The 15,350-nt window shown below is 34.0% G+C and overlaps 1 protein-coding gene across 1 annotated transcript in view; it reads right to left on the bottom strand.

Annotated features, from left to right (window-relative positions):
• Nucleotides 1-13,556, bottom strand: part of LOC114324441 (arrestin domain-containing protein 3) — a 28,778-nt gene extending 15,222 nt beyond the window's left edge. Inside the window, exons 1-4 of the mRNA XM_028272297.2 lie at nucleotides 13,066-13,556; nucleotides 8,476-8,587; nucleotides 7,384-7,506; nucleotides 5,440-5,642 (exon numbers count right to left, since the gene is read on the bottom strand). Of these exons, the coding sequence (XP_028128098.2) occupies nucleotides 5,440-5,642; nucleotides 7,384-7,506; nucleotides 8,476-8,578 (429 nt within the window). The 5' untranslated portion in view covers nucleotides 8,579-8,587; nucleotides 13,066-13,556. The remainder of the gene's footprint in view (nucleotides 1-5,439; nucleotides 5,643-7,383; nucleotides 7,507-8,475; nucleotides 8,588-13,065) is intronic.
• Between the last annotated feature and the right edge of the window lie 1,794 nt (nucleotides 13,557-15,350).

Below are 15,350 nucleotides of genomic sequence, written 5' to 3'. Positions count from 1 at the left end.
ATCGTCTTTCTCAATTCCCGTTCAACCGATGGCAGTTTAAACTTGAACGATGCTTGAACGGTGGAATTCGGCCGTTCAAAGATTTCAGAACTCAGTTCAGATGATTTCATGGACTACGCATGCGTTGTATTAACACGAAACGCTGTCATAATATAAATATATCCTATTTTATTATATTGAGCCTAACGATAAACGATAACATTATTTGTGTTTTTATAATATTTATTTATAATTATTAAAATGACTATTTGACTATAAATACTTAAATTTAACTTTATTCAAAAACAGCATAAAAAAGGTAGTTTAAAATGGCGACAGTTTTTTGCCTTTTGTCATCTATTGGCATTTCTCGAAAGCTGTAGAACGAGCACTGACATGAACGCGCAATGAGAAATGCATTCCAAACAGAACCGGAGATCACCCGTGAACCCGGTTCAACTGAACCATAGATTAACGCAGGTATGAGAAGTCGACCCTAAGTAAGGCTCCAAACTCGAATAACACTAAATTGGAAATTCAAAATTACATGGAGACTAATGATATGTATTTTGAAGAATGTTATACCAAACAAGAGCTTTTAGAAGTTTTAAAGGCATTTTCTATAAAAAAAAGTATATGTTTGTGATACATTGGCAGAGGAAATGGGACATACAGTGCTGCGGCTTCCACCCTATTATTGTATGTTTAATCCCATAGAACATATGTGGCACGAATTGAAGTCTAACGTGAGGTCACAAAATGTTTCTCCAACGTTAAGTAGTACTGTTGTAGAGTTAATAAGAAAATGTGTCAATGGTATTCTTCCCAATAGTTGGAGAAATTCAGTCCGACACGTAATAGGTAAAGAAAATTCATATGTTCGTGTACATCATAATATAATTGGACCGATCATAATTAATTTAGATGAGGATAGCGATAGCGAAACCGAACTATGTGTGGAGTGATACTTTCATCAAATCTACAAATGTTACTATTAAAAAAACGGTTCTTTTCAGAACCACAAATTATTATTAATGTTTGAATGTTTGTTTTTCTATAATCTTAGCAATTAAAATAGATTTAATTTATTTTAAAACTCATTTGAAAACATTAATTTCTATTCGGGTATATAAGGCAAAGCAAAATATTTTACATCAAATTTTTTTTGGTTTTTGTAGTCGTAATTATTGTAATTGTCAAAAGACCAACTCTGTCTACCTCGGTTGCTTATCGCTCCGGGTAGGTCTTAACAATGGGCCAGGTCAGATAAATTTAATAATATTTACGACCGCAGTAATTATATTTAACCATTTACTGTTGAACAAACCATAACTAAAATTTTATCTATGAAAGGCGAAGGCTATGCAGAGTTTTACAAGATTTTTACAGGGCGCTGAGAAGTAGCTGAAACAGAGAGAGGTATATCATTTAACAAGCATACACCCAGAAATAGATGTCTATACGATTTGTCGAGGTAGATAATTCACAGGCTTTCACAGATGTTCGTTCCTTTGAAAATAAAAATGCAACACATTAGATTTTAATAATAAATACACACTATTCTTATCAGGTGTAGAAAAAAATAGCTTAGATTGACCGGAAAAAATGTAGAAATTATAATATTTCTAGACTATGATCATCAACGTAGGTATGGCATTGTTTTTATTAGACCAGGATATTTAACACTAAAAAAACAGGAATAAATATATTTTTAAATATAATAGGTACATAGAGCAACTTTTTGCATTGTATTTAGGATTACGATGACGTCTGGAAAAAGTCTACAATAGGAAAATGGGTGGAAAAGCATTATTACATTTGAAAGTGTATAAAACGCATCGAAAAATGCATAAACATGTTAAAATCAGTATATTAAGGCAGATATATCAGCCAGTTTTTTTTATTTCGGGGTATTTGACTCTCGAAACTATAGATGACGTACCTTAGCAGTAACCCTGGGCACGAGGTGCTTCGAAGCTTGGTTCTGATTGCTCAGTCGTGTTAAGTGATCCCAAAAACCCCCGAATAACAAAATCTTACCCTTAATATACTGATTTTGACATGTTTATGTACTTTTTGATGCATTTTACACTGCAATTATGTATTTCCCCCATTTTTCTATTGAAAACTTTTTCCCGTTTTACTATTTCCCAAAAAATCATTTATTTTTTCCTAAATGCCTTGGTCTATGTGTATTTTATTGTTATGATCCAAAAATCTAAAATAATATCTGCCCGGGCCAAAAAAATTAGTAGAATTTATAAAAAAATCATTTTTAATTATTAATTAGTCTGGACAAAATTATGTCGGGCACCCCTTGTTTTTAATAATTTTTAACATAAAATATTACATCTCATTATTAATTACTATCCATTAAATATATCGGTGAAGGTCGTTGTTATATCGGATCTTAACTTATACAACGCTTATACGAAATACTGAGAAATGCGATTCTCGATATGAGTACGGGTACCCAAATACAAAAGTAATCATAGTAATCAAAGTATCCTACTAACACTAATACAAAATATATGTACCTACTGCGAAATGCGATTCTCGATATGATCACCGGTACTCAAATACAAAAGTAACAAAAGTAATCAAAGTAACGAATACTGTAAATGATTACTTTATACAAAAGTAACGATTTGTAACGACTACACGAAAGTAACTATAATCAACATGACTACCACATAGTGGATACGTTGGTGCTCGCGGCTCATCCTCTTCGATTCAGCCGGTTTGCGGTTTATATGTAGGGAAGCGCATGCCGTATCCATTTGGAGCACCAAAGTATGGATACGTACCTTTAGGTATTTAAAATGGTTTACAGGTTCTATCTCCTCTCCATCTAGAGAAAGCAGACCTTGATCTATGGTACATTCCATGTCAAATCACTCAGGTAAAAAATTTTGGATCTCCGATTTGTCTGAAAATTGGTGTATAGCTTCTGCGGGACGTAATAATAAGATATTTAAGGTCAAACGATCTTCTTCTTCTTCTTTTCTCAAAATGTTATTTTATGCGATTTTACAGTGATTTGCTGTTTATTTAAACAAATTTGCATTTTCTGTCGTAAAGTATCAATAAACAGCATAATATTTTAATAGAAAGGACTCAAAAATGTCATTATAACAAGTTATTTTGAATCAAAACAAGTTTTTGATAAACTTTTATAGTGTAAAAAACGTTAAAATACCGTTTTTTACATTTTCCTCCATTCCCAAAATACATCATCATCGATTTGGCTGAAAATTTGCCCACAGATAGCCAAAAGATAGGACTTTGAGTGGTTAGAAGGATTTGAATTATATTACAATACCAAAAAAGTTACATGCAGTAATATCAGACTCAAAAGTATATATTAGTCCAGTCAGGATAGCATTTGACCTTGAATGCCGAGCTGCCCAAAATTTTATTTTTCTGATCTTTAGGGGAGTCAATAGTAGCCTAAATTTAAAATCACGAATGAGTTTCTCCGTTACGTTAGCCGCCCTTTTGATTTTAAAGGAGAACCTCTTTTTCTCAATATCTTCGCCATTTTTAACTTTTCGACAAAAATGGTAGGAACTGAAGTTGTTCCAAATAAATCGTATTTATAATTATTACAATTTCTTTTTAACAATTTTTGTCGTGAGGTCGATATTTTCTAGTTAATTGTACTTACAGTAGACGCCTATATTTTTAACTATAATATTGCATGTAACTTTTTTGGTATTGTAATATAATTCAAATCCTTTTCACCACTTAAAGTCCAATGTTTTGTCTATTAGTGAGCAAATTTTCAGCCAAATCGATTATGATGTATTTTGGGAATGGAGAAAAATGTAAAAACGGTATTTTAACGTTTTCTACACTATAAAATTTGACCAAAAGCTTGTTTTGAATCAAAGTAACTTGTTATAATGCCATATAATGACATTTTTGAGTCCATTCTATTAAAATATTATGTTTTCCATTGATACTTTACGATAGAAAATGCAAATTTGTATAAATAAACACCAAATCACTGTAAAATCGCATAAAATAACATTTCGGGAAAAAAAGAAGAAGAAGATTTTTTGACCTTAAATATCTTATTTTTACGTCCCGCAGAAGCTATATACCAATTTTCAGACAAATCGGATGTCCAAATTTTTTTTTGCTCCAAAATTGAGTGTTTTACCCCTATATTAACTTTTTTAACTGCTATCCACTTTGTCGTTGAAATGTTAATTTTAAAGCCTCTCCTGTCTGTTTCTCTGACTAGATTTACTAATGTCTGCAAATCTTGTAAATTTTCTGCAAGAGCGGCTGTATATTGTGGGCGTCATCTGAAAATTACTCCTTTCTCTTCTTCTTTTTTGTAGTTCATTCTTCTATCGGAGGTTGGCTATCATCACAGCTATCCGTACCTTATTGACGGAGGCTCTGAAAAGATCTAGTGAGCTGCAACTATGCCACTCATATACCACTCTCTTAAGTTTCTCAGACAGGAAATTCTTCTTATTATGCATTATGAGCCTTAATATCTCATATTTCGCACCTCTAGTAATGCGGCCCAAATATTCCAGCTTCCTTGTTTTGACGTTCTTTATCACCTCGCAATCCTTTTGCAGCCTTCTTAATACTTCTGCATTTATAACTCGTTGGATCCATGGTATTTTCAAAATCCTTCTATAACACCACACCTAAAATGCTTCCAACTTCGTTATGCTGTCTACTTTCAGTGTCCAGCTTTCCATTCCACACAACAAAGTCGAGAACACGTAGCATCTTAAAGCTCTTATTCTCAGCTCCAGAGGAAGGTCTCGATTAACAAACATTTTTTTCATTTTCAGCAGTGGGATTACGAACACTCGATACGAATAGTATCCGCCATGTTTTACTGTAAGGCGCTATGGTAAAACATGGAGGATACGACTCGTATCGAGTGTTTGTAATCCAACTGCTGATTTCTCTACCTTGGTCGTTGTTTTCTGTTTCTCAGGTTCCCAGATATTTGTAGTTATTCACTCTTTCTACTTGTTTTCCCTCGATATCTAGCCTTCCTGTGTGTTGCTTAGAAATAATCATGAACTTGGTTTTCTTAACGTTCATTTGTAGTCCATATTTTATACTGACTTGATGTAATCCATTTACTAATCGTTGCAGTGCTTCTAGACAGTCTGCAAAAATAGCGGTGTTGTCTGCGAATCTTATGTTGTTCAAGATTTTTCCGTTTATTAATATACCCTGTTCTTCCTCTAATATTGCTTCCTTAAAAATAGCTTCTCTGTACAGATTGAATAACAACGGACACAACACGCAATCCTGTCTAACACCTCTTTTGATTTCTATGGTTTCCGTTTCGACATTTTCGATTTTAACCTTTGCTTTTTGGTTCCAATACAGATTGGCAATAACCCGTACATCTCGACTGTCCACTATCCAAATTCTCCTTCATACCCTCCCCTAAATAATATTTTAACAAAGGCATACCATTTGGTGTGTTGGATGATTTATTATAGGTGATACAACGTGTAATGCCACGTCATCTTTGTAATCGAACGCAAACGGTCTATCCACGTAGGCGTGCAAAAAATATCTGATACTACCAAACTGATGTTGGTAAGAACTTGGAATATCTGATGGAGGTAGTACATACGAGAAGTTATATTCATATTTTCCAGGCCTCATTGTACCTAAAACAATAATTAGGTAAATAGAATTTTTGTTTTGCTTAAATTATAGCAATGTTGATGAAAAGAAAAAATATCGGAGCTGTAAATATTATTTTAATTAAGTTTATACAGACTGTTTACTATTTGATTCGATATAAGACACTGAAGGAAGTCATACAATCGGCAACATTGCTGTATCTATACTATAATATTGTATTTCATATATATATAAGTAGTGGGGTTCCTACGGTCTCCTCCGCATCCCACATTTCGCTCGCCATCGTTTTCTATCCACCCATTCGTTTTCGTCAATAGCTCTATCTGCCATAGACTGTTCTATGCCTTTCTTCCATGTTTCTGTAGGCTTTCCTCTTCTTCTTCTATTGTATTTCAACTTGTTAAAAATGTTCAAAACTTATCTATTCGTTCCGATAGTAACAGTACGTTATTAAAATTATTTTATCAATTTTTCTCTTTTATTGATTATTAGTTCTTATTGCATAGTATATAAATTATTGTAATCAGCGAGTACATAGTTAGTGAAAAAATAATCCTATTAAGTAAATTAATGAATAATTTTGGCAATTATGCAAGTAAAGATTAAAAACTAAACGAAATAGCCATCTCTATTTTGGTGGTGAAATTCATACTCGATTAGTATAGGGCAGGGGTCGGCAACCTTTTGAGCCGGAAGAACAAAAAATTACAATTTACAAAATTTCAAAGCTTTTATAGAGCCACAATTTTTTTTGTCAACAATAAAATAGTACTCGCATAAATAAAGTTCATTATTAAAAAAAAATTAATCTATTTATTCAAAATATGTATATAGTGTTTTTCACATATGTATATATTTTCTTACATTTCATTTATGCAAGTAAAAAATTAAAACAAATATTCACTTACCACACTAACTTGTACTTCAATGACAAACAATTGAGCAAATAATCTCAATGGGATCGTTGGCTTGGCATGGTTTTAGAAAGTTTGGATAAATCTGGCTCATAATTTGTTGTTTTAAGTTTCAAGCACGACTCTAAATGTTCATTTGTTAGTTGGCTTTTTAGTTTACTTTTAATTATATTCATGCAAGAGAACGCTTTCTCGCAAGAATATGTCGATCCAAAGATAGTTAGCACTCCAAATACCAACTTATTTACCTCACTGTAGCACTAGCAATCTGGAAGACTATTCCATGCGTCGAATATAAGTCCCTCAATTCGCGACATTTCTTTCAAAGCAGCCCACTTTTGTTGCGTTACGTACATACATTTCTGGACCTCCAACTCTTTCAACTTGCTTTTCAATTCTGTAAATTTTCCACTCCACAAAGCTTTACTTTTTTAATCGATCAATTGCATTTCTAAAGATCCAGTATCAATTATTCCAAATGGCTCAACGTGAATTTCGTTACTATTTGTGCTGAGAGGATTTACTATGAATGCTAGAGTGGTTTTGTTGGTTTTGAATTGTTCAAATCTGCCAGCAAATTCATCTTTAATTTTTTTTGCAACTGTGCTGAAGTAAGTCGTGACAACAGTTGCACTGGCTTTATCGCAATATTTTGGTATTTATTTATTTTGCTAAAATAAATAATATTTGCGTGTGGAACTAAAGAGCCGCAGCTTCACATCTAAAGAGCCGCAGGTTGCCGACCCCTGGTATAGGGTGAAGCGCGCAGTGTTGCCATTTATAGGATGTATATTATTATCATGTATATAATTCAAATCTAAACAGTCTGTATATATATAAAACAATGTACCTTCGTCCATAAAATCGGTATTAGCCACCACAAAATCGGTTTGTCCATGATAATGTGTTGTATGTTTCCCTCTTCGCTCGTTCCAGTGAACTTTTTCTCTTCCACGAAATTGACATTTAATACCTATAATACAAAATATAGCAAAATAATAGAAAAATTATATTAAATTGACATTTTTGAGAACATTAACACGTTGACTGCCATCTACCAGATAACTCGTAGATTGCGATATTCTGTAGGTCGCCAACAATTAAATAAATTTGTCATTTTGGGCCAGATTTCTTAAAATTGCCATGGCGGTCAACGTATTAAAAAAGGAAATTGAATTTTTAAATATAAAAACGAATTACATATTGGATAGAATAATTGGATTTTTAAACAAAAAAAAAATGAAAGAGGAGTACCGAAAATGTGGTTTGGAAATGAGCATGGATAAAACTGAATACATACCTTGTAGTCGGAGGTGATATTGAAGACTTAGAATTAGAAGGGGAATACATAAAAGGATGTGATGAATTTAAATATCTAGGTTCTATTTTTGACAAAAACTCCACGTGCGATCAAGATATAGAATATCGAATAAGTCAAGGAAGAAAAGCTATAAAACACCTGAATAGCATTTGGTGGAGTTAAGGACTGCAAAATCAGACAAAGAAAAGAATCTACCAAACTATCGTGGAAGGAATTGTCCTGTACAACTCGGAAGTGTGGGAAGTAAAAGACCGACAAAATAACAGACTTCAAGCTTTAGAGATAGACGCGCTTAGAAGAAGCTGCAGAATATCTAAACTACAGCATATCCCAAACAATGAAATAAAAGAAAGAATGCAAGTAGAAAAGGATATTATAGACAGAATAGAACAAAAAAGATTAATATGGTACGGACATATCCAGAGAACGGGACCAACAAGATGGCCCAAGAAAATGATCCAGTGTGCAACCACCCGAGAGAAGAAAAAGAGGCAGACCGAAGCGAACATGGATACAAGATGTAGAGAAAACAATGAACAGTAGACAACTCAACGAGAAAGATATTCGTGCTATTAAAATGTAGGAATATTTCCCAATTATATTCTACATAATATGTCTTACCTCTTATTCGTTCTTCCCTTTCGAATATACATATTATTTTTCCTGTTATCGCATCACCTGGACGAAAAATACCTGGATTGATTATAACAATTTTACAGGTCATAATGTAAACCTAAAAAATTCAAGATGGTAATTAATATAATTAGAGTACCAGTAAAAGGTCATCGAGCACAATAAACCAGTATATCAATGTTTTATAGACCTGACAAAGGCTTTCGATTGCATCCAAGTCGAAGACGTCTTACACTTACTGTATAGCAGAAACATACCAGTTATTATACAAACCATCGAAAACATCTACTTCCATAATCGAATACAGGCAAAGATAAATGGAAAACTAGCACAGCTTATACTAGTAGAAAGCGGAGTCAGACTAGGTGACTCGTTAAGTCACTGCAAGGGACGTCATCTTCTGGAGTTTAGAGGTTTTCAGCATTAAATTGATACAAACGGATTACTCATGGGTTTTTTGGGATCGCTAAACACGAATATGCCATCAGAATTGACCTCCGGAGTACCTGGTGACCACGGTTATTACTACGGCACGTCATCTTCTGGAGTTTCGAGGGGTTTCAGCATTAAATTGATGCAAATGGATTACTCGTAAGTTTTTGGGGTTGCTGAAGATAAATACGCCATCAAAACAAATACCGGAGCACCTCGTGCCTTAGACACGTTATCTTCTGGAGTTTCGAACGTTTTCGGTACCAAATTGGAGCAAATAGATTACTCTTGGGTTTTTGGCGTATCTGATCTGATAGCGTATTCACGTTCAGCAACCCCAAAAACCTATGGGCAATCCGTTTGTATTAATTTAATACCGAAAACTCTCGAAACTCCAGAAGATGACGTGCCTTCGGCACCAGGTACTACGGGGTCTGTTCTGATGGGGTATTCGTGTTCAGCAACTCCAAAAACCTATGAGTAATCTCCGTTTGCATTAATGTAGTACTGAAGTCCCTCGAAACGAAATTCCAGAAGATGACTCTCCTTGCAGCGACTTTTGGCACCAGGTGCATCGGATATTGGTTCTGTTGAGCGACCTCAAAAATGTTGCAATAATCCATTTGCATCCATTAAATGCCGGAAACCTTCGAAACTCCAGAAGATGACGTCCCTTGCAGTGACCCTGGGCTCCAGGTGATCTGGAGGTCGGTTCTGATTGTGTATTCGTGTTTAGCGACCTCACAACCCTCGAGTAATCCATTTGCGTCAATTTAATGCCAAAACCCCTCAAAACTCCAGAAGATGACCTGCCGTAGTATTGACCCTGGACACCAGGTACTCCGGAGGTCAATTCTGATGGCATATTCGTGTTTAGCGACCCCAAAAACCCACGAGTAATCCATTTGCAACAATGTAGTAGGAAATAGTGAAAGAGACTTAGAACAAAAACTAGAACAGTGGAGGCAAGCTCTATAGGAAAAAGGTTTAAAACTTATTAGGACAAAAACAGAGTATTTGGAATGTTCATTTAAAGATGGAGTTACTACAAATAAAATGGTATCTTTGGATGGTGAACTGATTGTAAAAAGCAATAGTTTTAAGTACCTGGGATCGGTATTACAGAGTAATGGAGAAATAGATGGAGATGCATGCAGTAGAATTAGGGCTGGATGGATGAAGTGGAAAGAAGCGAGTGGTGTGTTGTGTGACAGAAAAATTCCAATGAAGCTGAAAAAAATTTCTATAAAACAGCCATAAGACCGGCTATGATGTACGGAACTGAATGTTGGGCAGTGAAGAAGAAAGAGGAACAACGAATGCATGTGGCGGAAATGAGAATGCTTAGATGGATGAGTGGAGTGACAAAGAAGGATAAAATTAGAAATGAGTATATTTGGGGAAGTCTAGGTGTGGCACCAATTGATGCCAAAATGAGAGAGTTATGTAAGATGGTTTGGTCATGTTCAACGTCGAGACGTTAATCACCCAATACGAAGAATAGCTGAAGTGCAGATTCCTGGAAGAATCAGGACATGTTGATAAAGGGGATTGACATTGATATGACCCAAGATAGAATTGTGTGGAGAAATACAATTAGGGAAGCCGACCCCGCATAGGGATAAGGCAGAGAATGATGAAAAACCCATGAGTAATCCGTTTGCAACAATGTTATGTCGAATACCCTCGAAAGTCCAGAAGATGACGTCCCTTGCAGTGACCTAGGTGATCCGGAGGTCGGTTCTGATGGCGTATTCGTGTTCAATTACCCCAGAAACCCCGAAAATAACAAAATTTGATCCTTAGTATACTGATTTTGACATTTTATGCACTTTAAAGTGCAATTATTCATTTCCACCCATTTTTGAATAGTAGACTTTTTTCCTGATGTCATTCTGAATATAATGCAAAAAACTGCAAGTCTCTAGGTGTTGTATTTAAAAATCGATTTATTTTGTGCTAAATGCCCCCGTCTATTAATACGTTGACACTAATGTAAATTTCAGATATTCATACAGCTACTTATTCCTAAAAGCTTTACCGACACTTCCGCCCCTTTTAGATTTCGGAAAAACCCGAAATTTGTATTTTTTCAGACCTGCCTGTATTTCAGTCATTAATTTTAGCAAATTATATGTTTTCCTTGATAGTTTTAGAATGTAAGAGATAGCAATAAGGTCTGCAATACTGACATAAATTTGATTAACTATTTATATGGGAAATAAGCCACAATTAAATTGAAAAAATAATTTTATTAACGTTTCGACGCCCAAATCGGGTGTCGTTGTCAAAATACAAAATGCTACTAAATTAAACAAAAATGTTGTTACTAAGTAACAAATCCTTCTAATAATTTATTTAATCTGACTCATTTATATTGGCAATTCCATAGCCACCTTTACTTAACAAGCCATGAAGTTGAAATTTGGCAACATCTATTGGTAGACCGATTAATTCTGACAGTTCTCATTTGTTTTTAAATAATTTTCACTGTATTTACAGAGAAACTGAAATATTTTACAATATTTCGTGCTCCAAATTATAAAGAACATTAAAAGGTATGTTATTAAGATGATTTTAGTTCAATATAATATATTTTTATATAAACTTGCGTGCATATAGAAATCCGTCCACTTAAAAATTTTGTCATTTTTAATGTCTTATATTTCCTAAACCTGTTGGCAGATTTAAGTGATTTTTTAATATGTTATAGCCTAATTCTTTAACAATACCGCTGTAATAATATTGTTGCTAACCAGTTAAATTTTTATGGTGTACCGGGCATTTATAAAATACTGAAATTAAAACCCAACTATAGACTCCGGTTTTCTTAACATTCTGTTTTTTTGATTAATTCGCTTATGTTTAACTAGATTTGTTCTTTATCAATTCAGGGTGTTTCTAAATAAGTGCGACAAACTTTAAGTGGAAAGGAACAAAATGAAAAATTTTGACGCCTGTATTTTAAATATAATCATTTTTTTCGAATCCCGAGAAAACTAATAAGTATTTTTGAAAAATTTAAACGCAGAATGAAAGATTACTTTATTACCGAGGGCCGAAAGTATCTTAAGAATATTATCTTAAGAAAGAAAGATATTTAGAATGAATAAAAAGTTTTTTTAATACCATATTTGAAACTAAAAATCACACTAAATATTCTGAGTTTTTCACGCCTGTAACTTATTAAAATAAACAGAAGTTTTCAGGGACTTTCTGCCCTCGGTGCTAACGTAATCTTTCATTCTGCGTTTAAATTTTTGAAAAATACTTATTAGTTTTCTTAGGATTCGAAAAAACTGAATCCCGGTTATATTCTTGTTATTGTTTTTTTTTTTTTGGTATAATAAACGTTACTTACAAGGAATTGCTTTTAATATTATTTTGTACAAACTTGTAATTAATAATATTTTCTTGTTCGACTCAAAAAATACTATACATTTTACCAGAATTTGTACTTTAAAATCGTAGTTTCGAAAGCGGTAGTCCGAAAGTCAAACTACCGACATCATCAATTGCGATGTTGCCTTTTTCTCTTCATGGCTTGTAAAGTAAAGGTGGCTATTGCAATTCAGACATATATTATACATTTTAAAGTAGAAGACTTTAAAATGATATTGCCAATATTTATGAGTTGCAAAATTTATCAAAAATATCAATATATTATTTATTTCTTTAGACAGAAAAATGTAGGTAGTCCGTTCCTGCATCACATTTACACAAATGGCTACAATAAAGTTAAAAATACATTTTTCTAGTTACTACGTAAAATTAATCTACCATCGATTTATTGATCTCTGACTTAATTTCTAAATTTATTACCCCTGGATTACTTGATACTGCATTGGGGTTGGTTTAGACAGGTTTTGACTTTTGACAGGTATCATGTCATGTCATATGTAAACAATTTGCAAACGTTTTTATGAATAAGAATTTAAGAATATTACCTATGTAGGATGTAGGTCAACTATTTTGTTGGTTTTTGATTCATTGAATTAGTTTGTAAGATACTGTACCATTTTATTATACTAGGAGCACAAAATATAATCTATTAGAAGCTCGTATGTTGATATCTAATAAATTGATACTTATGGATTAAATACAATCCAAATGAATTCCAATAATAAGCAAGGTAATAAACTTTACCTGAGTGTCAGCTTGTAATAAACAGAAAATAAAAGCAACAATTCTATCCACGGTTGAAAATGGAAACAAGAAACTACAGTAAACTAGTAAACAACTCAAAATGGGCTGGCAGCTGGCGCTACGGTACAAAATGATGATGGTCCGCGGCCCGCCTTAATTATCTCTAATAGAATATCCAACTAGCAGGACCGGACCCATTACAAAATGTGTGAGTAAAATTAAAATACAAGTAGGTGCTCGTATTTTCTTTCCATATTTTTCTCTGTAAACAAAAAGCAGTGGGAACTATAAACTCCTACCTAAGTATACTTTGTTCACTGAACTCAGTCCCAAATGTCTGGTAAAGGACATCGCACACATCTTATGGAAAATATAATGTCACTCAAATAAAATAAAATTTACATGAATAGATTGGTCCTGAAATTAAAATCATTTCATATCGTTGCGCCAACTCTGAATTTGAATTAATAACGGCATAAATTGTCATTCATAAAAATACTATTAGTCTAGAGTCTAGCATCTATTGAAAAGAGCTTGCCCAGCTTGAGCTAAGCCAATTAGAAGAACTATATACTTTTGTATACCTGGCCAAATTATACCTACCTACTTTATTACCTATAAGCCTCTGCCTTAAAGATTTATGAAGTGGCAATTCCGAATTTTTTTCTCTCTAAAAAAAAAGACTAAAAAGTTTTCACTCTAATGGCATATAAAACAACATAATGCTATTCTACATCACCATAATGCTATCCTGCCCACCAGAATGAAAACAATGGGAACCTTCTCTGGTTACACCTCCGAGGCTTCTACAATTTGCAAGCCATACGGATGCTGAGACTAAGGAAGATGAGGGAATTCTACAATTTACAATTCACGTCCCATCTGCTCAGCGCGGTAAAGTTCCAACGAGAATGGTTCCCTTCATACTCCAATCAGAGTAAATGTAAATCAAAAATGAATAACCATTTTCAATTGCGTTGCAAAACGAAAATAAAGCCGAACCATATTCTAGTCCAATCAGAGTGCAGCAAGCACCTCTACCGGTTTCGAAACTTATTAGTCTCTCATCAGGAGGCACATATGCTGCTCTCCCTGATTCAACCAAAACAAACCCCAGCGTGCAGTCCCGGATCGCAACGAACGAAATGGCATAGATGCCCTAGCGGCAACTGCTAGCAAAAAAAAGACTAAGTTTTCACTATAATGGCATAATGGCGTAAGAGCAGCATATGTGCCTCCTGATGAAAGACTAATAAGTTTCGAAACCGGTAGAGGTGCTTGCTGCACTCTCTGATTGGACTAGAATATGGTTCGGCTGTATTTTCGTTTTGCAACGAAATTGAAAATGGTTATTCATTTTTGATTTACATTTACTCTGATTGGAGTATGAAGGGAACCATTCTCGTTGAAACTTTACCGCGCTGAGCAGATGGGACGTGAATTGTAAATTATAAAATTCCCTCATCTTCCTTAGTCTCAGCATCCGTATGGCTTGCAAATTGTAGAAGCCTCGGAGGTGTAACCAGAGAAGGTTCCCATTGTTTTCATTCTGTTGGGATGTAGAATAGCATTATGTTGTTTTATATGCCATTAGAGTGAAAACTTAGTCTTTTTTTGCTAGCAGTTGCCGCTAGGGCATCTATGCCATTTCGTTCGTTGCGATCCGGGACTGCACTCTGGGGTTTGTTTTGGTTGAATCAGGGAGAGCAGCATATGTGCCTCCTGATGAGAGACTAATAAGTTTCGAAACCGGTAGAGGTGCTTGCTGCACTCTCTGATTGGGCTAGAATATGGTTCGGCTGTATTTTCGTTTTGCAACGAAATTGAAAATGGTTATTCATTTTTTTCTCTCTCTTTGTCTCACGTATATTTGATTTTAGATTTATTTATATCAATTTACACCGTTATTATTCAAAATTCAGAGTTGGCACAATGATATGAAATTATTGTAATTTCGAGACCAATCTATTCATTTGAGTGACATATTTTCCATAAGATGTATGCGGTGTCCTTTAGTAATTAATCTTTTCATACGTCAATTAAATTTTGATTTCGATTGGAGGTGGTTGGAAGTTACTATACAACCAAAGCAAACCTAAGTTCTTCTTTTCTCAATTTAAGACGTCAGCGAAAGGAAGCAAAAGTAGCAATTTATTCTCACTCTCTTGTGATATTATACCCGAAAATTTAATTTGAATTTGGTTTTGTTTTACATTGGCAGAAATTAAATTAATTGAGCAATTAATTAAATTAAGAATTTGCTAATCAATTTAATAAAAGAGATA

The sequence above is a fragment of the Diabrotica virgifera genome, chromosome 3, assembly GCF_917563875.1.
Source record: "Diabrotica virgifera virgifera chromosome 3, PGI_DIABVI_V3a".
In the NCBI taxonomy this organism is placed as follows: domain Eukaryota; kingdom Metazoa; phylum Arthropoda; class Insecta; order Coleoptera; family Chrysomelidae; genus Diabrotica; species Diabrotica virgifera.
Note: the sequence above shows the minus strand (reverse complement) of the source record. Positions and strands in the feature narration are given on the sequence as shown.